This window comes from Tetrao urogallus (assembly GCF_951394365.1).
Source record: "Tetrao urogallus genome assembly, chromosome: 27".
NCBI lineage: Eukaryota > Metazoa > Chordata > Aves > Galliformes > Phasianidae > Tetrao > Tetrao urogallus.
This window is the reverse complement of record NC_136840.1, coordinates 4,332,198-4,357,008: the sequence shown is the minus strand read 5'-3', so window position 1 is coordinate 4,357,008 and position 24,811 is coordinate 4,332,198. Positions and strand designations below refer to the sequence as shown.

Sequence of the window (24,811 nt, the reverse complement as noted above, 5' to 3'; positions counted from 1 at the left end):
AGCAAATATTGTCAGATGTCCTAAAAATTTCCTCTTAAAATTTTAATTTTGTTTGAAACCCTGGCAGATTTAAACCCCTATCATAAATTAAAATCATAACCTCATCTTTATACACTGCAAGATGAAGGAGTCCTTTCCATGGCACCATGTTAAACAGGAGAATAATATATCACCATCTTGCCTTCCTGTTTGAAGTACAAAACCAGGGTCTACAACCAAGAAAAACAACTTCACAACTGTACAGTGCACTCACTTATCTTCCCAGGGAGCATTAACATAGGCAACATAGAAGGAAGATCAGAAACAGTGTTCAGTGCCTAACTGGCACCGTTGACAAATAGGATGGAAAGGAGCAAGAATGAGAGTTTAGCCAAGTTGTTTAGCAATCTAACAAATAGTTGAACCGGTCTATTTTGCTTGGTCTTTTGTTTATGAGCTATAATTCCATTTAAGGTGCCAATGGAAAGAGGAAAAGCCACAAAGAGACAAAAACCAAAGAGAATGCGGTATCTGCTTGAAAGAAGCATCAGCTGTGAGCCCTGTTCAATCTTGGCTGCTAGGAGATTTATTCACATGGACAGTAGCAGTGGAGCACAATAACCCTAATGCTAACTCCAACATCAATGCTCAGACAACCCCAATGTTAAAACTACCCTAATTATAACCCTAATCATAACTCTAACCTAACTGTAACCCAGCCCAACTCTAACCCTAACAACACTGGCTCCATTCTTGATGGATAGAGCTCAACAGGTCTCACTCAGAAGCAGGGCTATGCAGCACATTTTACTGCAGTGAATGAAGCGTGTAGGAGAGGCAAGATGGAGGCTGCAAGAGTTTGTCCCCTTGGTGCAGAATGCAGAATTGCAGAAACAAACAATATTAGTAGTAGTAATAGTAATTCCTATTGCATATTATAATCCCTACTTCATAGTGGTCTATTTCTTTGCTTTGACAGCAAAATAAAATATGATCTCCTAGAGCAGGTGAGGGAATTTTTACTTTCTACACTCCATCAAAGAATAAAATGGTAGTGAAAAACTAGCTTTCACTGAAGTTTTCCTTATGTTTCCAGCTTCTAGCAAATCCCATGCCTATACACACACACACACTTGAATTTTTGCATTGCCCACAGTATTGCTTTTTTAAGGGCTGTTGACACACAGGCAAACAGCTGAAAATGAAACATCACAGCCAGCTATACAGTTTGCACAAATAGGCTTCACTTCTGTATCATGACTCGGCTACTGAGAGCAGCCTTCAAGCTTCTGTGATCCCTCTCGATCCCTGCTCCTGCTCTTGGCCTGGAAAGTACCATATATTACTCCTGCTTTCCCACAGCCTTGCTGCAAGAACACGTACTAACATTTCCACTACACTAAGCATTAAGAGCAGATGTTTTTAGCATGGGGTTTTCCTTTGCAACCCCACACCACTGACAAGGCAACTTTCTCTCTGAGAGCCTGACAGACAACAGGTATTTAAAGCACACTGTGATGCTCACACTTCATATAACCTACAGCATAGCACTCGATTCATGGGGAGATCCTATGCAGGCACTCAGTTTTGCCACAGAGTAGCCAAGCAAAGCAGTAGCATTTACCACTGACTTTGCCCAAGCATGGAGGATGCACATGGGTGGTGAGCACAGCACCTTCTGGCACTCTGGTGGTCTTTTCACCTTCATCTATGAGGGTATAATTAACTCCCATAAGTTTATGACATTGTCTCAGCGCACACACAATCAGAGAATGAAGACCAATGTCTTGTTTTCTCCTTTGCTAACACCAGCAGCCAAGGTCAAGGAATGTTCCATGCCAGCACTCACTAAAACGAGATCTGGTTTAAATTTTGCACTGGAATTCCTCAGCTTTTTGTTTCTGTTTCTCTCCCTTTCCATCCCCTAACTTGCATTATATCTATGCCTCTCTAGAAAGTGCATCAGCCTCATGGCTGGCAGGGTTTGCCACAGAGAGAGATTATTTTGTTTGGAGAATGCTTGTGTTTCACCACAAAAATGAGTGACTATTTCTTAGCTCTAAACAAAAGAGGATCCATTCATTTTGCAAAACTCTGTCCATCCAACTCCTTCCTGGAAAACTCACATTGAGAAACCAAACAAAACAACATTTCTCATCCACAATCGTGCCTCTATCTGCAGGACATATTTGACAGCATGCTTTTTTTTTTTTTTTTTCTTTTGCATGCTGCATAAAAGCTTGCTGTATTCCTGTGCAGTAAGAGATGGGCCCAAATGCCAAATGCTCCCAAGCTCCAGATCTCATGCCAAAGCTGAACTTGTGGTTTGGAATCCCGTCAGCTGATGATGCTGGTGGAGGAGCTGGGAAAGCAGGGGCCACTCCATGTTACTGATTTTGCTGCACAGAAAGCAATTTCCCTTCTCGGCTCGGCCGCTAGCTGGCCTTGCAGCCCTGCAAAAGTCATCTAGACTCTTTTGCCAGATTCATAGAAATGCATCGCAGATATCAGTTATGGGCAGAGCCTCAGGATGTGTTGCAACACTTCGCCTTTGAGAAAGTCCACCTACAGAAAGGAATGCCTTACCTATCCACCCTGATCACCTCATCAAGCAAAATAAGGTTCTCACTGTAAAAGAAGTCCACAGGACTCACAACATAAATGGGTAGCTAAAACTAATAATCACTTCACAGCTGTGTGCAGAAACAGAAGGGTCAAACATCTCCCCAAAATACGCGCTTTCTATAGATTTCAACAAGGTACTTTCTACTGCTCAAATTCCCGTAATTCACTATCCAGCATTCCTACACCTTTTAACAGCTATCTGTAGCCTGTAAAATCTATTAGTCCTAGCATTAGCGTGTAGTTTCTTTTGCCATTAGCAGGGTGTAGCCTTTTGGCAAGCCAGGACTTGGAGTACTTCCCAACTATAATAATAACAGCTTCAATATATGCATGATGTTTTAACACAGAAGAGCAAAACTAAACCAGAGGAATAAAACCCCAAAGGTGACAAAGAAAGATAGTATTTCTGCCATATAAACATGCTGAAATTAAAACAGCCTTTTCTTTAGTTAATGGCTCATCCAAAAACTAATGAGCAGACTGAAAAATGACTGCAAAGATCTCTTAGAGAAAGCACGAATGTTTTCAGATTGCCATCTCAACAGTATCAATGCTGACTGTCAGGCTTGCAATGTCTGCAATATTTTAGTTCAGGAAAGGCTGCAAAAGCTGTTTGACAAACTTTCCATGCATCACAAGCCAACAATTTCCTTCTGTTATTACCCTTGTCAAATAAAGGAGTATTTGTGATTTGCGTTTGATTGAAGTGCATCTCCAAATGCTCTGATCTAGTCTTCTGCATCTGCAGGAAAGATGACACTGGTTTCTGTTAATCTAATACACACAAATCAGGGGAATCTGGCTGCTCTCATAAAGAGATTCCCCGAGGAACGTCTATGCTAAGGAGGTTGTCCTCCCTTTGGTCTTCAGTCCACCTGAGACCAACCTTTGGAGCAGCCTGCCCAGGGAAGTGGTGGAATCACTGTCCCTGGAGATGTTTAAGAAAAGGTTCAATGTGGTACTTAAGGATATGGTTTAGTAGGCAATATTGATGGTAGGTGGATGGTTGGACTAGCTGATCTTAGAGGTCGTTTCCAACCTCCAAGATCCTAGGATTCTATGACATAGGTAGCCCTGAGCACTTCCACTGTTCCTCTGGAAACTCAAAATACTTCTATTATTCACTGCACCAACTACCAAAGCCCAATCTCAGTTCATCCTGGCTGACTCTTCTTATGCCACTCCTTGTGACAACTCCACAAGCGAAGTTTTTACTTCAGATCCACTTTGTGGGGAGGCAGGAATGCAGAAAGACATTGGAACACTGAAGGGCCTATGAGAAGGCCCATAAATAAAGAGAGAATGTTTTGTTAATGCTGTAATGAAAACCACATTGAGATCATGCTATGATTGCTCTGTTATGGGTAGGGACACACAAGCTTCGAATGCCAAAGCCAGAGCTGAGTACAGAGGATGGGGGGGAAGAGAGAGATAAGCACATAGCAGTGATATCACATTCGTAATCATCTCTAGATGGAGAAAAGGGATCTGGAAGGAAATTTTTTTCTTTTTCTGATGGGTTCCTTTGTCTCTGTTGTGCTCATCTGCTATGCTTATAGCTCTGTTCACCCAGCACACATAACCCAAAAGCTGCTAACAGAACTTGGCAGGCACTCCGCTGTTAATTTGCTCATGCTCACAACTGGCAGCTCTGAGAGCAGCACGTGCTCTGGTATGAAAGGGTCACTACCACGAGCAGTCCTTCAGTTGCATGCCTTGCCCAACTTCAAGCCCCTGGAGAAGTTACCATAAGGCCCATCACAATTCTTCACATGCAGCAAAGTACCCACACATCAATTTGTTAGAGGCTAGGAAAGCACGTGAGGGAAGCAAAACTTTTTCTCCTATTTTCATTCATTTACATGGATGCTCCATCCCTGGAGGTATTCAAGGTCAGATTAGATGGGCTCCTGGGCAACCTGATCTGGTACCTGATTTAGTGGTTGGCAATCCTTTCCATGGCAGACAGGTTGGAACTGGATGATCTTTGAGGTCCCTTCCAATCCAGGCCATTCTGTGACTAATTTTTCAATGAAGTAATGAGTTGATCCACCCTTCAAAAGAGGATGCCTAGCTCACCTTGGTGTATGTTTTCACCCAAGAAACACATCTATTCCTTCTAGGGGAAACACAGGCATAGCTTGTGTCCTTCACAAAGGTCACATCCTCAGAATATCTTGATGGAGTTTGTTCAGTGGGAGATGTTAACTACTACTGTAATGAAAAGAGGGAAGATCCACTAGAAAAAAAAAAAAAAAAAAAAAAGGAAACATTTCATGGAGGTTTAAAGTGCCATGACATTAGGGAACTCAGAGACTGAAATAGAAGCACAGAGCAGAACTTTCCTGTTCTGAGAATGGACAAGATAAGAGAAAGTATGGAAGGTATCACAAGAAAAAGTACTGTGCTGCCAGAAAAATAAAGAGGAAAGAAAAGGTATAATTAGCAATCTGCTTCAAAAGCAGATGACTGTTTTTAGAAGGCATTTGCTTGGCAGCCTGGGGACACAGCTCCCTGTATAGACCACTCTGGTGACAGCTAGGGAAGCCATGCTCTCACCATCTTTGCCTCTTTTTCCTTGCTTCTGTTACCAAGTGCTGAAAAACACAGTCTTATCTGAAAGAAGCAGTTTTGGCCAAGTATCCACAGAATTCACTAGAATGCAAGAGGTTTGCTCCTATCTCTGCTGTGGTGCGTGCTGTTTCCTCACCAATCTTTCATCCCTCCATTGAGTTTTAAATTGCTAGGACAGAGCTTTCCTCCATGCCCAGAGCTATCTTTGCTGGATCCTGCACAATCTGGGCAGACAAAGACATTTTAGCACCACAAACAGTCATAAGTCACTGCACTGGATAATTAGTTTTAACTCTGCACAGTCTGAAACCAATTCTCCTAGGTCCTGCTGCTGGCAGAAAAAACTCTGCTGTTGAACATGCATCTGATTACAGCTCTGTGCAGCCAAATATTCTTTATCGTTTCTACAGCTGTTCCTTTTTTAATTATTTTTTTCTATCCCATGGCTATGAACATTATAAGCCAATGCTCTCTTCACCTGCCACTTTTCTCTGCCAGCAATCCCAATAAAAATCTATTAGCTCATGCCCTTAACCTCAGCAAGTCCTAGCTGTGCTGGTCTACATCTCATCAGGGATAATTTAAGGTTTCAGGAACTTCTGGCTTAGTGTTATCTTTAAAAATACCTCCCTCCCTGATACAATCAGAGCCCAAGAAGTTTCGAGCAAACAAAAACAGCTGAACCATCTGCTCTCCATAAGGTTTCCATAAAACTCCCTCTGAGTTAACGCTGATGTTAAACTGTTTGCATCTAAGTGGGCAAGGGAGAATACCAGCTGGAGCTGCGGGCTACAGCAAAGCAAAAGCTTTGAGATATATTCCCACACAGAGCAGCTTAAACTTAAAGCTTAAAGTGCAGATTTCTGCCTGGAGAGACGTGGATCTGGGAGCACTCATCAGAAACTGCTGGATTCCTTCAATCTGGGAACAGCTTGAACTCAGAAATGGAGTTTTTGGCCTCCTGCTTCCAGGTCACTGCACCAAGCACTCTAGGATTCTGCAGAATGAACAGAGAAGTCTTGGTGTGGTGCCAAGGAGAATAAGTTTACTTCTCACCTATGCACTGATTCAGGACACAATGAATACACCAGGTCAGAGGGGTGGGGGATGTATTTGGCCCTCATCCTTATTTTTCCATGGCTATTTTGTAGACATAAGACAACAGCCTCAAGGAAAAAGCCTATGGGTTGCAACAAAAGAAGTTGATCTTTCCTGAAAGCTATTGTGAAATGATGATGATGGACACTATAGAAAATTATTCAGTACAGAGACAGCACACACGCACACAAAAAAAGGAGGAGGAAGGAGTCTTTTCCTGACCCCCACCAGCATCAGGTCACAGCGTTTGGGAGTGAAGTAACCCTCAAAAGCAGTTCCTCCTATTGGCAACACTAGATGTTTTTGTGTCTCCATGGATGGGACACACTGAATAGAGAAAAGCTGATGGATGACATTCTCAGCTCTATGAAGACTTTAGTGTGTTTCCAGGAATGAATGTCTTGCATCAGAGCCAGAAAGCTGAGCTCTGAAGCTATTGGGATGCAGCACAGATGGCAGGTCACAGCCAGTGTAGCCTCAAGTAAAGAGGGAACTTTCAAGCTATAGACAAGAGAAAATGCGGAGCAGCAAATAGAGTGCTGAACAGGCTTTACACAGGAGAGAAAAGAAGGATGACCACTGAAAAAGGAGATCTGCACCAAATCTCTAGCTACTGGAGGAGCCCATAAACCAGGAGGAAGAGAACTAAGCTGTGGGATAAGAACAGTTTGCCTACTGCATATTCTAAAACTTCCAATTAAATAGGCCAAGACCCACATATTTCAGACCATTAGACTCTGAGCTTTCTTTTTTCAATCTTTTCTTACAATCTTCCCAGACTGGAAAAGACCTTGGAAGATTGTCAGCTACAACCTTACATGAGAAAAGGGAGCCTAGGTGAGATTATCTAGCACTCTCTCAAATTATACTGTAAAAACCGACACTGGGATTCCACCACATCCCTGGGGATGCTGTATCAGTGGTTGACTGATCTTGCTGTTTTCACAGCAAGAGTGTCTTTCTTAAGCAAAGAAAGAACCTATCCCAATGAAGATGAAGTGCCCATTCATTCTCTGTTGTCTTCTCCATGTTTGTTCTTGCAAATAGGGAGCTTCTGTTGTCCTTGTAGCTGCCCTTCAAGTACTGGAAAACTGTGGTAGGGTCCCCTCTTCTCCAAGGCAAAGACATCTAATTCTTTCAATATTTCCATGTAAGGTGGATTCTCCAGCCCTTGGATCAACTTCTTGGCCTTCCTTTCGACCCGCTCCAGGCTGCCTGCAGCTTTTTTGATCTGTGGGAGCACTGAATGCAGCAAGCAGAATAGAATGGAGCAGAATTGGATGACCACACCTCTATCTACGTTAGCAATGCCCCTGCAGATGCAACCCAGAACCTGATTTGCTTTCTACTGCTACAGTGCCTCACTGTTGACTTATATTCCACTTGGTACCCACCAGAATCCCCAGGTCCCTTTAAGCAAGGATGCTCCCCAAACATTTCTTACTGAACTCAACTGGGTGCTGGATAGGTAGCTAGGGAAGGGAAAAAAAGTCTCCCAAAGATTGCTGTCCCACTTATTATTATTTTTAGCATCATCTTCATCCCTGCTCCAGAAAGCACATTTTCCCCAGAGCTCACATCTGCCTTTTGCTTTCCTTCACATGCTGCTTAATCTCCTTCTGTGGTTGTTTATCAGTCCAACTGTACTGAAAACAGATTCCCCAGTAATGCTAAGCCATTGTAAAGCACACCCCAAAAAAGTTCATTGGGAGATCTGAGGTTAATGGGCTGAAGGCAATATTGTTGAGACTGCCAGCTGCACCACTGCACATTTTACAGCCAGAAATTCATCTCAGGATTTAGCAAATGTTCTTGCTCTAATTTTATCTGCTAGTCATATCACATTCTGTGCTCACATTACAGCTTTCAAATTTGAGATGCTGTGCCAGATTATTATAATGAGACAGTGTGGCTCTTAATCTTCTTCTGACTCAGTGAAATGTTTTGAAAGGTGATCTTGAAGTTAATGCCTACAGTTACAGTGCCGATAACTGCATTTTATTCTTAGCTCATCCACAAACTGTGACATTAGTTAATGCAAGCCACAGAAAGATTTGGACCATATTGACCCAAATCCCTTTAATTCCTAGGAGGTGCAGTTTCATAGGTACCACCTGCTTGCTGTCATCCTCTGAAGCCTTTAGCAAATGAACCCTCTTTACTGACTGCAATAAACAGCAAGAACAGTCCTTTCATTTCACCAGCAGGATAAACAATCTTTTTCCTAAGAGACCACCTACAGCCCTCAGGTTTCTCAGTCAAAGATTTGAGTTAAAAAGAAAAAACAACACAACTAACAACATGAAGCATAATTTTGATTGTTCAGGATGTTAGGATGGAGCAAAAGTTGCATTGTAAGAAAAAAATACCATGTTTCAGCCGTATTGCAAATGATTCAGTGCAATCACAACAAAAGTAAAAGCATAATTTAATAAACCAAATGCAGCCCTTATCCCCTGTCACTCAGGTTGCACATACTGCCCCAGGTTGTGCTAAAATCGAAATACTGCACACTGAAATACCCAGTCAGTCTTCATTTAGAGCTCAGAAGCAGGACAAGTCTCTCAAAAGGATATCTGGTCTGAAGAAGGCTCAGGACTTAAAAGAAGGCCATGTCAAACCACAGCAGGGAGCTGGGCTCTCCTAAACGTGAAAGTTTAGAGACTTTTGTTATGCTGAGTGGTTTTGTAGCTCTTTTAACTCCCTTTCTACACACCCATGCATTTCTTAATATAAAATAAAGCTGCTTTATTTTATGTATAAAGAATCAGGACTACCTTCAAAACACTATCTGACTAGATCCCACGTTAGGCAAAATAAATTCTACTGTCACTGGTGATATGAGATATGAAATATGCAGTCTGACATCCTATGTGGACTTGCAAGCATGCAAGATGAGAACAATAGGATCATTAATTCCTCGAATTAAGTGGTCCTCAGTACCCATCACAAAAACAATAGGCACTCAGGCTTTAACGTGCCTGTCATTTTTTCTGTCAGCAAACAGTACTTCCCAGGAGCTGGGCTATTCCAACCTTAATGATTCCATGATTCTGTGCTATTACCTTTGTCCATGAATCCAAGCTGAGCAGTTCCTACCTGCCTTCCTCCCACCCCGATGGGGCCATGTGCTGAGATTGGCTTTCCCTTCTGCAATTTGATAGCTCTTCATCCCCTAATGATTGCCATCGCAGCCAAAGTATTTGAAAAATCCAATGCTTCCCAGGCAAATGCCTGCTAGCGCAAACTCAGGGAAAAAAATATATATAAGGAATCAAAACAGCTTACTGAGAGTGACTGTGTCATTGATCCTGAAGCTGCAGAGTACTCTGTCAACGTTACGAGCATGTCGAAATCCATTTCCTCTCACAACAACCTGAAATGACTCTGTAGAAAAAAACAAACAGCAGATTACTGATCCACAGGGAGGCAAAGAATCGTCACTTGGACAAGCGATGTCTGTCATGTTCTGGCAGCAGAGCCAGGGGCTCACCCTCTGCACCCCCCACAGGGAGGGAACCAACCCCCACAGTTCCTGCTGCTATCTAGGAGGGACCTTCAAAGGCTGATGTTACTTCTGGTGAATGACAATCAAACACAAAATGTTTCTTCTGACAACACAGGAGGAATCACAGTGCATCAGAAATAACCACCCTAGTTTTAAAATCCCAAGAGACAACAAGGAATGGACATTTGCAGACTCAGAATTTCCTCCTTGCACGTTACAGTCCCCATCTTCTTTCATCTCCCTTAAGGACTCATACACTGTACTTGTCAAAAAAAAAAAAAAAAAAAAAAAAAAAAAGGCAGATTTGCTCTGGAATCTGGGCTCTCTTCCAGATCCCACTCATTTACAGCCAAGTTGCAAATCATCCCACCACATCTAGCCAGGGAAGCTGCCTGACAGGCCCATTATGTGTTGTCCAAGAGCATTTGGGAAGAACGAGGGAAAAGAGCTGTGCGGGGGCTGATGAATACTTAAGAGAAATCGCAGAAGCCTCAACTGCTGGGGAATGAGAGTTCACGTACAGTCAAAGAATAGTGCATCAATGATGTCAGATTAACCATGGAGATCCTGTCTCTGCTTGGGACTGAAGCAAACAGATCCAGCACGCACACTGCATTTCTATCGTGATGCAAAACCATGCCATTTGGAAACCAGCATTTCAGACAGATGCGTTGCTGCGAAGTGTCTGGGGCTGGTCTGCAGTGCAAGAGTTGCCTAGGCTAGCAGAACCCTTGCTCTCTCCATCCAAAAAAAAAAAAAACAAAAAAAAAAACAACCAAACCAAACTGCCACTGGTCTTCGAGAATATGCACAAAAATCAAGAAAACGAGATATCAGAGATATACCTGCCAAATTTATCTCCAAAAGACTCCCAGTGGACCTAACTCTCATTTGAGAGGGAGACACAATGGAAATGTCACTTTCATTAATCTCAAAGTCCTAATTGTCACAGTTAGCAGTTGGAACATTATTAATAGAGTATTTGTCCAAGCACAGAGGTTAGACCTTCAATTGAGCATGTAAGCAATTTCTTGGTATTTTTCAAGCTTATCACTGATCCTCCTGTGACAGCAGCTGCAATGAAAGTGAAAACAAAGAGGCATTGGCAGTTGGCTTTATTACTTGCCCTACCAATTCGAGAATGTAAAAAGAAAGAGAATGCATCAGTCTCATCCTACTCTGCAAAACTCATTCAACAAACAGTTACGAAACCCTATATAAAACATTGAGCTCACGGGAGACTGAAGATGCTAAAATGGTTCTCAAGCTTTCTTCCAAAATAGCTGGGGGTTCTACAGAACGTAGAAATGTTTGCCAGGACTTTAAAGCCACAGTGTCCATAGCACAATGTTATTAGAACCACCACACAAAGAAGGAGTGGTATGAGTCAACAAATTGCACCTCCATTTACACTTACCTCCTGCACATATACTGGAAGGCTCTGCAGCCAGAATTTCTATACAAGATTTCTTCAAAATCTAAAAGACAGAAAAATAAGTGTCATAAAATGTTTGAATTGTTTTTCTGGAGATACACAAATACAAAAGCTTGAGAAAGCACTTGTCATCTAAATGCTTAACACTGCAAAATAAAGATATATAATAATTTTTCTTGATTTAAAAAGGGCTCATTCCCATTTTGATTAAGTTGGCAAGAAACTTAAGTGAAGCAGTATTTTTTCATAAGGGTTGGCACTGCCTTCAACCACTTAACAGGCAGTGATTTACATAAATACTTCAGCATCAGCCTTGGCAGACTACCTGCAAGTCAGGAAGACCACATAGATTTGTATTCAATTTATTCCCATGCTATGTTAGAATTTCTCAGGCTGTTTTTTGCAGAGAGCAGCCTCCCCTCTCCTCTGAAGACTCCAATTCTTTGCTGCACACAGACAGCAAACCTGTGACAGCATTTATGAGCCCCTGTGAAAGCAGCAGCAGTGACCAAGAGTGGTGGGTGTTCAGGGCTGGGCTGAGCAGCCCCTAAATGATGCAATGCTGATCAAAATTTAGGTCAGCTCTGAGAGGCAAGCAAATGTCAGCCAAGCATCATGACTCAAATCCAACATGAAAATTATTTTCCCAGTGTTAAACTGAAACATCTGTAAGGAAAGAGAAGCAACCAGCACAATAAATTCTGTAAGAGATGATCTGTTGTATTTTTATTTTGTATCTGCAATCACAGCTCCCTGCCTCGAATATTTAATTACATGAAGCTATGGTTATCATTTCTTTAAACTTTAACACAAAAGTCTGAGTTACTCAGAAGAAGGGCTGGTAGAGACTGACAGGATACCAAGGGTCGGAGGGAAGCAAAACCGTCTGAGCCGCTGGCAGCCTGACAAGTGAGGAGAAAGATTTGCAGGCACAAGATTACACAGGAACTGTTAGGAGGGAAAAAAGAAAGAGAAAGTCAACAGCTGAGAGCTGAGCAGAAAAGCATCAGAAGAATATGAAAGGAATGGAAAACACAACAACAACAACAACAAAAAGAAAGACCCTAAGGACGTTCTTCCAAAGTACCCACACAAAGCTAACTATCCATCATTAGCATGAATGACCCAGTTTGCAGCTAAGTGCTCATTAATGAGCTCCGTTGGACTGTCAAATAACAAGATCTATTGTCAACTACAAAACAGTCACCTGTTTCTGAAGTGTTTTCTGTCCAATCACATATGCATGTACTCAGTGAAATCATAGAATCCTAGAACCATCAAGGTTGGAAAAGACCTCCAAGACCATCTAGTCCAACCATCCATCTACCAACAATGACTTTCATCTTTCCTTCACACAACTCTCATTCTCTCTCCCTAACACCTGTACACAGTATATATATATATTTGCAGGTGACATGTGAACAGCTAGCTCAGGATGAGTGCAGAGAAGCATCATTTCTCATACTTGGTCTGTGATGCATTCACATTAAGTTCCCAAAAACGTTCCATGCTCAAAAGAAAGCAACGACCAGATCCTGTCCTGACTTCACACTGCTTCATGTTTCACTGCCTGCAGCACTTCTATCAAAGACACTGAGCAGAAGATGAAGTTGAGTTTCTGGTTTTCCTTCTAAGACTTACTCTGTTTGCTTTCAATTGACAAGTTATGATTCGTAGAATTTTCTCATAAGAAACAAACAAACAAAAAAAAAAAACACAGCACAAAGGAAAATGAAAAATTCTGGAGTGCCTTCAGCTTTTTTCTCCATTTACAGCAATCAGGTGTCTGCTTTCGCTACCAGGTTCTTCCCTCACTTCTAATGAACTCAAAAAAAATCCCAGCATTAAACAGGGGGAAAACAAGTTGTAGCAGTGACTGTCTCAGTGAGAGAAAAAAAAGTAATTCATTTGCTTAATAAAAAAATCACATTGGAACTTACAGGAGAGAAAGGACGAAAACCCAGTGCATACTGAATGCCCACAGCTCTCCTTTTAAGACTTATGTTTCAGTTCATTTAAGCACAGTCCAAATAGCCTGGTGGTGCTCAGGCAGTGGGATACAGTCCTGCATTAACAGCACAGAGCAGGGCTCCTCGCAGCTGCTCACTGAAGACTTGCTGGCTCCCACGAGCTGGCTGGAAAGCAAGGGCAGGGTGTTCCGAGACATGTGCAAACCCACCACCCCCAACAGCTCTGCTCAGCAGATGCATACCCAGCAGAGAGCCAGTCTCAAGCACTACCCCCTCCCAGCTCCCGCCCTCTTGGACAGACCTCAAAGCCCACGGCCTCTGCACATGCAAAAGGTGAGGGAAGATTTGCTCCCTGGGACGAGGGGGAGGAGGAAAGAGTTGGGCTGCCTCAGCAGGAAGATAAAGCAGTTCATATCAAATCACTGCAGACCAGAGCAAACTCGAGTCTATACATCCCAAAAGCAATTTCAAGCACTAATCTCTCCCAGATTTATTTTATATTACCTTCCCATTACATCAGCCAGTACCTAGTAGCTTAACCAATCCCTTTCTCACATGGCTAAGCATCCTTGCTATGCCAGCATTTATATGAGAGTTGAAAGAAGTCCATGGTTTCCAAATCTCATGGCTCTTCCAATAGGAAAGAGCTTTCCTATTGTACAATCAATGAACGTACAAATGTTAAGTTATGAGGCATACCAGAGAGCCTGGCTGCACAGTTATTACACCAAAGCAGAAAAGATAGGACGCTTACCCATATCCTGGGCTTGCTTTTGAAACTCCAGCAGAGGGGATCTCCAGCAGAGATCCTTTCCCCCTTGAAGTCAGCTCTTAAATGGGTCCAGGCGAGGTGCAGCCAGGCTCCACCCCGTCCAGCAACACAGCTGAATTGCCTTCACCTGTGCTCCCAAGCTGACTCAGTCTCACCCCAGGTGATCAATCAGAGGTTCAGGCCGTGATTCAGCAGTTCCCATACACCTTTGAGCATTAATACTATGTTTACACTAAGAATGAGGTATTCTCCAGGCACGGAATAGTAAGGCAGCTTGTTTTCTGGCTAGAACAAGAATCTACAGTCTCTTTATTTTTCTACAGTGATTAATTTCCTTCTTGCCATTCCTTTCACAGACCTCCTTTTTACACAGCCTATTGCAGTAACTTCAACGCAAGGCACTATCTGCCTTATAAGATGGCAATGCTACCACACTGTCAGCAGGAATCAGACTCACTGCTGTGTAATTACTTCTTGTGACCCTCCTTTCCAGGGATGAAAAATCTTGCACCCATCAGCTGAAGTCTACCTCTATCTTGAGCACAACTGAAAAGGAGTCAGGACTGCTTCTGGAATTCATTAAAAAGAGCTGTAAAGGGAATGCAGGTCTGGGAAGTAAAACAGAGCTTTTTATTGTTTTCTTGCTTTTTTTGAAAATAGATGCAACACCTGATTGAGGCCATAGCCCCATGCTTGGACAGTGTCTGGAAAGCCAATACACAAGGGATTCCATCTGCATGCAAAAGAACTAGGGAAAACTGCCTGTGCTGTGGGAGCAGGTTTTTTGTATGGTACTAAATGGTCAGAATGGTGTGTAACCGCTGTAAACACAGAAATATGAGACCCCCCTGGTGAACCTGCCCTACCCAGATTCAAGTGGAAAGTTATAGATTCCATCTGTGTTATATCAACTAAGAAAGTCTGCACCAAAATGAACAAAATGCATGTCCCCAAAAGGACTTCCCATCTTACTTTGTAGCTGTGGGAAGCAATACAATTAGAATGATTATGAGCAAAACAAAAGAAAAACTAAGGTCTTGCTTTTCCTGCTCAGGCAAGGGAGGCCCTGGTCATAAGTAAGAAAGAATAAGGGCAATTAGCATCTTAAGAACTAGAGATGTCTTATGAGGCTCTACTCTTTGCCAGTAGAGACCACAGAGCTATTTGCATGACTTGTACACAAGGAATAGGAAAGGAGACAATCCAGGCTGCCTCTCTCTTTGCCAGTGAACTGCCTACCCTCCAGCCATTTGCATGCACCAGCTCTTACACACTTTGCCCAGGCCCTACAGGAAATGCCAGCAGTTGATCAATCTGAATTGGGAAACATGAGTCTGGGGAAAAAATAAAACACATTGGGAGGCCAAGTGTAGAAAGGAGAGTTTTCAGTATTTTGCACAGAGAGCAAGATCTTTTCCCTCATTCTGTGCAGGTAAGCAGTGCCTCATCCACCTATCAGGACAGAAAATATGCCAATCAAACTGGAATACAGAGACCAAAAAGTGCTCTGATCTCCCATATAGAGTGTGCCCATATCTCTGCTGACTGACTTTGTGGCCACCATTTTACAGATTGTCCCAAAGTGCATTGTAAATTAAACCTGGTATGTCATATTAAGGAGCAAAACGTGAAGATTCATAGAATCACAGAATGGCTTGGGTTGGAAGGGACCTCAAGCTCCAAAACCCCCCTGCTGCATGCAGGGCCACCAACCTCCACATTTAACACCAGCCCAGACTGCCCAGGGCCCCATCCAGCCTGGCCTTGAACCTTCTGGGATAGAGGGGACATCCACAACCTCTCTGGGCAGCTGTTCCAGCATCTCACCACTCTCTCTGTAAAGAACTTCCACCTGATATCCAACCTAAATCTTCCCTCCCTCAACTTAAAACTATTCCCCCTTGTCCTGCCATTATCTACACTTGCAAAGAGTTGACTCCCCTCCCATTTGTAGGCTCCCTTTAGCTACTGGAAGGCTGGGCTCAATGCTTCCTCTGTTTCAAACTGCTTATAAAAACTCAATCTTGAAGTAGCAATATTATCACCAATTAAGATTTCTTTGGACACAGCATTTGATTTACTCATAGGCAGCGGATCCTTGTGTACATAAGAAGACTAAATCTTTAACTATCAGGTAACAAATTCTAACACATATACATGCAAATATATGATTAAAAATACTTACGGAGTCAATAATTCCCTGCAGGGCTTCAAAACCATCATTCACAGGAAAGACATGATCTTTACTGTCAGCAATTCTTGCCAGCTGACAGCACGGTGCAAGTAAATAAAACAGAAATGCAAAGAATGAGATCAATTAGTCATCAGGCAGCACATGAAGAGTTCTTAAGACTTTTTAGTGCTAGTGGTGGCAATGGTGATGAGGAGACAGTTGGACTAGATGATCTTGTAGGTCATTTCCAACTTGTGATTCTATGATTTTAAGACTCGTTCATTTGCAAGTGAAAAAAAAAACCCAAAACTACCATAAGTGCTGTGCATAGATTGTTAATGGATTGCCTTTCCTGTGAGGACAGAGATTGGACCACTTGTAGTTCATGTTACATGTGAAATATAATTCATGGACACAGTGAATTTCTAAATTTCATGAAATTTAGAAGTCTTTCTGTTGAGTTAATAGGAAAAGACAGTAAAATATTAGAGTCACTAACGAAGGTGATTATTTTTGTCCCACAAAAATGAGATATTGCCATATAATTTTTTTTTTTTTTTTTTTTTTTAACATTTTTCTTTCACAGAACTACACATTAAAAAGCAAAGTCCACACAACTTTCTATCTACAGCTTACACCAGATGGATTTGATAATCCTCTGCCTTTTCCCTGCTTTTCCACAACAATCATTGTGGCACATGAGCAGAGGAATACTTCTCTACAGAAGGAGGTGAAGGCAAAAGGGGCTTAAAATCAGCATCATGACCAACGTGCTTCAGGTAGACACTTCAGACTGTCAAGCAGTCAGAGTGAGGAAAGAGAAAGAAAGTCTGGATTTTGTGCCTGTCCCAAATGGCTTTACGAAATACCCAGTAGACACAATGAGCACTTGTTTACCTGGGTTTCATTGAAGTCTTTCACACCAACACAATATACTGTTGCTCCCAGCTCTCTTGACCGATTGGCCTGGAATAAGGAGAAGAGGAACTATGTGAACACAAATGATTATTTCTACCTCCAAACTTTTTTTTTTTAACTGGAAGGTGTTTAAAACAACTTGTTTTCTATGAACATATGAATTGACTCTGTTTTAATGAGTCAGAAATACTGCTGCTGTTAATGTTTATCTCTAAGATTCATGTCTGAAGAACACAAAGGTTGGCGATGCTGCCCATAGCAGGGAGATTGGAAGTCGATGACCTTTGAGGTTCCTAGCATCTCAAGCCATTCTACGATTCTATTATAGGATTCAATTAAAGTTTTCTTCCCTGGAATAAAAGATTTATCCTATATTTTGCCTTTGAAGCAACAGAACTAAACATTTTGCTCTCTCCCTGGCTAAAAATGTACAAGACTTACCTCCCTCTCAGAGTAGAAAAACAGGTCTTCATGGAGTTCTCCATCTGTCAGTGCAATGATGACACTTGCAGTTCTGTAACCTAAATACATGGAGTTCTTTAGTCCCATGTTTTGAGTAAAATTAACATAGAAAACATCTTACTAATGAGCTGCTAAACTGAAAATGGTTAGCATTAATCCCATGCCCTTATTCCCTTCAGCCAACCAGTTTTCAGAAGACATGAATTTCTGCACAATCTTTCCATTTGGGCACCTGCCTACAACACCAGTTTTAGACCATACTCCTTTCAGGTGCCAATGATTTTTAACAGAAATTCTCTCATAACTAGTTCAGTATTTCAGACCAGTAGATTAGGCAGCAAGAAAAATTAAGCAAAGTGTTCCAAGCTATTAATTCCTGATTTTATTAATGCTGTAAATTCAAGAAATGTAGAGTTTCAGCTTGTGATGAAAAACTGAATTAGGATATAAATAGATTTCGTAGGAAAACGAGCTATATTCTTCAGTCTCTCTATGTAACATATTTCAGCATCATGATTAAACACTGCTGTCTTCTCCTTGAATTGATTATAACTCAGGTTTTACAAGTTCATATTAATTTTCAGGAGCAGACAAATAGAATTCAATCATATCTCTGGCAGCAGACTTATTACAGGTCTGTAGGAGCTCTGTAGATAAAACTTGCACACTGTTATGGAAAGCTGATGGCATAGCACTCGTAAAGCAAAAGTAGATGGGCCAACATTGGCTTGAGGACCCAGTTGCACACTGCTTCTTCAACCTGTTTTTGTGTGGCACTGTTTACATGCAATGTAATACAAGCATGTAAAAACATTATCAATCCCCAGTATATTTACTGTAGGTATTTGTTCCCTTCTGCTGCAGTTGGATTTTACAGCTCAGTCCCGAAGCTTTGTTGCATTCATGAATGGCCTTGCAAAACCACTAGCACTGGTTTTGTACTCAAACATCAGGTCTCCTGTCTTTCAGTTTCCAAGAAGAGACGTTTTATTTCCACTTTGTATTTTCCAGTGCAGAAAGATTTTATGTTAATTACCAGGAAGAAAGGAGAAATATTTTGGAAGCGACTGCACTTACTATTACATGTACTAATTTCTTGTTGAAAAATACGTTTATGAACAGTATCGCCATGTACTCATGTTTCAAAAGGAAGAAGAAATGGTTATCTGAGTCCTCAAGCAAAAAGAACATCACGTACCAGATAGTTTTAACACCAGTAGGTACCTTCAGTCAGTCAGGCTTCTCACTTTTGGCCTGAAAAGCACTTATTCCAGTCTGGACCCTTAAAGCTCTACCTGTTTTTTTTTCCCTTTCAGGAGCAACTACCCTGAAGAGCATTGCATGCCTGTAAGAACAGGAGCCACCCACTACCTTTCTTGCAGCAAAGCTGCATTTCAAATCAATTAAGGGTATCAGTAAAGAAGGAAAAATATTTAATGGATCAGGAAAGTCTCTCACCATGAACATTTTCATAGTAAATCTGTTCACTTGCCTGAAATTAAATCAGAAGATTATTAGCAATAAATAATAATCCTGTGGGCATCTACACATGTACCAGAAAGAGAGAGAAGACAGCAGCAAGGATGTCATGATTGTAGCCTACAGATGACCTCTTACTGGCTTCACAGAACAAGTTTCATGCCTGTGGCTTTCACTGCATGACTTTTCTAAAGCATTAACTCAAAGAAACCCTAAGACCGCTGGCCAATCATCATCTCCCACTACTCCATCTGGAAATCACATTCACCTTCCTACTTTAGAAACATCCTATGTCCATTGATATATACTCTCCAGCACTTCTAGGTCAACTACTCCAATTGGAAACAAACCAACTGCAAAGAGATATTCACATGCTTCTATCTCTTGCCATAACTGCACACAAGCATATTTTGCAAGGCTGAAGGACAAATGCTTCAACGTTCCAAAATTAAGAACTAAAAAGCTGGCAGAAGAATACTTTGAAAGTATTAAAGTTATTTTTTTATTTTAAAGTTTTAATTTTTTTTTTTTAATTTTTTTAAATTTGTTACTGTTTTTGTCACCTCAATTTTTGAGGTGTGTTCAATGCATTTTTCAACAAACAGTTTCCCAGTGCTCAAAAATGCACATGTAGTACAGAATGGGAAGGAATTCAAGATTTCCCTAGTAAAGATTTAGACAAACTCCTGACCTTGTAAAATACATAGGAGAAGACTGGAAAGGGCAATAACTTTTTAGTAGCATTGTTTGTCCATGACAGTGAACAGGTTATGGCCACATCCTCAGATCCCAACCAACTCTAACAACCCAGACACAGTTTAAATACATTGTAACATGCATCTAGTTACCCTTTCAAATCCTTCATGCATGTATGTGTCACCTCCTGGAAGGACTTTCTGAAGCTCTTCTAGACCCTGACGTATCTGTTCCCTGAAATGAATGCAGATGAATTGTTATATCCAAGATCAAATGTATCAGGACTTGATAGCCCAGTGAAGGCACGCATGGCCGAAGTCAGATAGAGATGGGAAAAAAGAGTTAACTCAATGTATATATAGATTAAGGTAATGTCTGGATACCTTTCTAAGGATGCAGAAAATAGAGCAGATGTGCTCTTTGTGGGTATTCCCACAGCCCAGAGAAAGCCATGACAACCACTTCTCCATACACATTTCTCTCCAAATAGATATTCCCTGTGCAGCACTGATCAAACCTCTGTTGCAGAAGTAGAGCTGCTGACTTGCATATGGCTTATATTCCTCACCTGTGCTTGCTGATTTGACTGTGCAAATTAATCAAAAAAGCCATAAAGTCTGATTGGATGGATGTTTATCTGCGTGGGTAGTGGCTGAGGGATGTGGGATTGTTTAGTCTGGAGAAGAGAAGGCTCAGGGGAGACCTTATTACTTTCCTGAAAGGAGTTGGTAGTGAGATGGAGGTTGGCCTCTTCTCCCCAATAACAGTGAGAGGATGAGAGGAAATGACATTAAGTTGTGCCAGGAAAGGTTCAGGTTGGATATTAAGAAAAATTTGTTCTCTGAAAGAGTGGTCAGGCATTGGAACAGGCTGCTCAGGGAGGTGGTGGAGTGACTGTTCCAGAAGTATGTAGATGTGACACTGAGTGACAGGTTTAATGGGGATGTGTTGATGGTTGGACTATCATCACCATCAGGCCCATAGAATCACTGAGATTGGAAAAGACCACTAAGATAGCTGAGTCCAACTATCAATCTATCCCCACCATGCCCACTATGTCCCTCAGAACCACATCAACCCTCTTCTTGAAAACTGCTGTGGATAGTGACTTCACTTCTCCAGGCTTCTTCATGCTGATAGACCCCATGGAACCTTGGGGAAGATGGAGAAAGTTTTGCCACTTTTCCAACTTCCCTACTAAAAAGACTGTGTTGGCTGAAGGACTGGAAGGAAGCCCACCCGTTGTTTCTTAGACCTCTGATAAAAAGCCAGCAGCTCTCCAATTCAGCCGGCTTTTGACTAATGCCATATCAATATCCTGTTCCCAGTCAACATTTCTAGGACAGCTGCATAAATACGAAATACATTTCCACATGGGAGACATACATAGCAAGCCTCATAGCTTAAAGCCTTAAGAGACCAGAGATCCCTGCAACAGGGTGAGAGACAGACAGAGGCAGGCGCAGGTTTTCTCTGGCACCAACTTACACATGGTTAATTCTCTTTTTACTTATTGTTGTGGTAAATGGCAAGAGACATTTAGGCTGGCTGGCTTTAATGACATTTTTCAAGGTTGGTATGTGTGTGGACTGCTCTTTAGGAAAGTGGCCAGTTTCCTATTCATTTCTCTATAGTAGCTGCTCTGGTATGCAATTTCACAGACATCCAATATGTAAAACACATGCTGACTTATACAACCTTCACATATGTTACATATATCTTTGCTCCACGTGGCAGTGAAGCTAACAGAGGAAGCAGTAGTGATTAAAGAACCCTATCCAGCTCTTGAAGGCAAAGTGAAAAAAAATATATCAATCCTACAGATTTTACTGGGATTAATTTGAGGATCTGCAAGGGAGCAACAAGAACATGCTTCAGAAACATGACAATCAAACTGTCATTGCCAAAAATACACACTCTTGCAATCCATCCTAAACACTTTGCTTGTTTTCAGGCATCTGAGAAATCATTCCCATCTCTACATCAAGAGAATAATAATCATGTACTGTTTTCAAGTTTGCTTTTATGGGAAGGGAGTTTCACTTATTTGTTTGCAGAAAAAACTCCCTACAGACGTTTCAAAGGCAATGAGGCCTTGTTTTTTTTGACAACAGCCTGAAAATGTCTGGAAAGCAGCCTCCCAGATAGAGCACCATCTGGCTTTAAAGCTCAGCTGCTGAAGAAAAGACATTTAGAAGCTAAAACTCAGAAGACAACTTCTGCTTTAAGAGACCTTAGGGCACCTTAGGAGAATGAGTGTCATATATGAAATGGCCAGGTGATTTAATTCATTTGAGAAGAACAAAGATGTCACCGTGTTGTTGATTGAGAGATGGAGATCATTGAGCAAGGAAAGTGAAGGAAGATGTAGAAAGACTTTTAAACATCTTACCTGTCTTCTGTTAATCTCATCAGAATTGTTCCTCTGGTTGAAAAAACGATGAAGGACATCCTCAGTTGAGGGCTGGAGAAAAAGAGACAGCAGAAGTGACTTCGGTGGTCCAGACCACAGCTTAATGTATGTGTAATAACAAACTCAAAGTGCTCTTATTGCTATACCAAGATTATAACTCAACAAGAGAGGACTGAGCAGCAAATGGGGCTTTGCCCTGGGCAGCTCTAGCCAAGGAATACCATGAGGAATATGTAGTAATCAGGCAGCTCAGAAATGATGAGAATTCCCTGCCTGCAAAAGTACAATTTGGTCCATAGAAGTCAGGCTGGAGAGAAGGATCCATTTAGATTATCTGCTCCTGTGTCCTACAGGACAGGAACAGGGGAAGTTCAGGAACAATTCCAAAGCAATTAATGGGATGATCTGAGAAATACATTAAGAACCTCCACTAGGTGAGTTCCCCAAGGGGAAATCAGAATGTACTCCTCGACACCCCTCCTCTCTCAGTTATCTACAAATTAGTACCTCTTACCTTATGAACTTACGGGCCAAATGTTCCACAAAATGATATATTTCATTCCAGTGGTGCAGGACACTTCCTGATCTATGGGAAATAATGATTACAGGACATATTTAATTGCTGCTTTGTAGTTTTCCAAGCCTAGTGCTTTCTTACACACTGCTCATTGAGTTATTTCTATTCTTCCTTTTAAGAAATATTAAAATGTAAATTACATTTCCTACTTAACTTTGAAAAGCATTTGTGCTCCATGCAACTATTTGAGACTACACATCACAATAACATGTGGCAGTGATGTTAGACCTTTAGCAGAGCTTAAACAAATAAACCCTGTGTTAGCAATGCCTGTCTCCTTGCATTGTCTGTTATATGAATTCAACTAACTCATTTGCCATAGCTTTGTGCAGAGCTTTTAGCTCATTTTGGGAATGAAATGCAGTTGTAGGAACAGATTCCTAAGCCTCTCCAGCATTTTGACTGTGCTGGAAACCATGAAAAGTAAAATACCTTCAGTCCACATCTTGGCTGTTGCTTTCCATTCTGTCATAGCTCAGTTCAAGGCAAAACACAAAATAATGCTGCTCCCCAGGAAAATAAGCTATGGATTTGGATGGGATTGGATTATTCTTCATGTTGTAAGAACCAGGAAAAAATGAGATTAACTAGAATCTTCCAGCACTAAGTGCACCTTCTGGCATGGACATTTACATGAATATTGGAATATTAATATTGGGAAAAAAATAATTTCTAGAAATGGAAAATAAGTGTGTCATCACTTATTTCTATTCATTGACTACAATTAAAAATATTTATAGGGGAAAAACAAACCCAGTTTTAACAGAAAACTCAAAAACTCATTGATCTGCAGCCTGAGAAGAGAAATATGATTATTTGAGAATGCTTTTTCACTTCACAGAAAGAAAAGGCATCTGATTCAACTCTTCTCTACTTTAGGGCTGAGAATCTAAATGAATACCCACAAATAGATTCAACCAAGTTCTACACACCTGGCACAAGCAGCCCCTGCTGAGCTGCAAAAACCATTACTTCACTTCCTAGAAATACTGCAAGCATGCAAACCAAATTGTACAGGTTACATAAATTTCCTTCTTTCTTCTCCCCACACCTGGTTCTTATTTACAGCCATTCAGTATAACCCTTCACCCGATCCACTTCTCCATGATCCCTCAAATCATTTCTTCTTTGTATGACCCCAGAGGTCCAAAGGCAGCCTTAGATGGAGACATGCAATGGGAAGCCTTGCACATATGCTCCATCTGGATAAATAGTGAACAACACAGGTTCTCTCTACACAAAAGAGAATAAAAATAAAAATAAACAAATAAATAAATAATAAATAAAACTTTGCAGACACCCTGTTTTCTTTCTGTAACAGCTCGCATAGGAGACTCAATCACAAGAAGGTGCTAATGTCTCTGTGTTTCTTGGATCTTCAGGGAAGAGACACAAAAGACCAAGACTTGAAATCATTACTTGTTCTCTAACCTCATGTGTATTACAGAGGGCCAAATAAATGTCTCTGTTCATTGCAGGGGAGTCGATGACCTTTAAGGACTCTTCCAACTCAAACGGCTCAATGTTTCTTTGGTCTTAATAAATTAAACCACACAGACAGTGAGAAAATTGATGTCTTGTAACAGATGATGAATGATCTACATTAGGATTTGCCCTCAAACAAAAAACTCAGCCACATCCAAATTGCACTAGTTTGTATACTGACAGAATTGAGACACTCAAAGCTCAAACCCAGATGCAAATCTCTCTCAAACGCGTGGAATAACTCTAAGACCTTGAATATGACACCCCAGTCCCATCAATGCCAAACCATCACTGAGAAAGGGTTTGAAAATGGATATTTGTTGTCTCGACGTGGTGAGGCACAAAATAAACACTCGACATTATTGTAATGGTTGCGTCAGCCTCCAGAAGACAATAAAGTCAAGAGTTCATAAACCACTTACTACATCCTGCACTGAAATGTAGGTTGCTTTAGACCAGCAACACTAGCCTAGAAATTTGCGATTATTCCTTTTCATTTTGTTGCAAACCACTGAGCAGAATCTAACCATCAGTTAAAATTACTATTACTGCAAAGCACCTGAGAATGAGATCCAGCCACAGAGCACATATGGTATGTGGGTCATCATTTATAACTCTTGCCATTTTCCATGGCTCTGAAGTCATGC

General features: G+C 41.4%; 1 protein-coding gene across 1 annotated transcript in view; it reads right to left on the bottom strand.

Annotated features, from left to right (window-relative positions):
- ANTXR1 (ANTXR cell adhesion molecule 1) overlaps nucleotides 1–24,811 on the bottom strand; it is a gene marked incomplete at both ends in the record, with an annotated part of 77,206 nt that overhangs the window by 47,178 nt on the left and 5,217 nt on the right. The window contains 9 exons of the mRNA XM_079547343.1: nucleotides 9,565–9,663; nucleotides 11,202–11,262; nucleotides 16,147–16,227; nucleotides 17,032–17,100; nucleotides 17,494–17,573; nucleotides 18,973–19,006; nucleotides 19,842–19,923; nucleotides 22,082–22,153; nucleotides 22,617–22,688. Of these exons, the coding sequence (XP_079403469.1) occupies nucleotides 9,565–9,663; nucleotides 11,202–11,262; nucleotides 16,147–16,227; nucleotides 17,032–17,100; nucleotides 17,494–17,573; nucleotides 18,973–19,006; nucleotides 19,842–19,923; nucleotides 22,082–22,153; nucleotides 22,617–22,688 (650 nt within the window). The remainder of the gene's footprint in view (nucleotides 1–9,564; nucleotides 9,664–11,201; nucleotides 11,263–16,146; nucleotides 16,228–17,031; nucleotides 17,101–17,493; nucleotides 17,574–18,972; nucleotides 19,007–19,841; nucleotides 19,924–22,081; nucleotides 22,154–22,616; nucleotides 22,689–24,811) is intronic.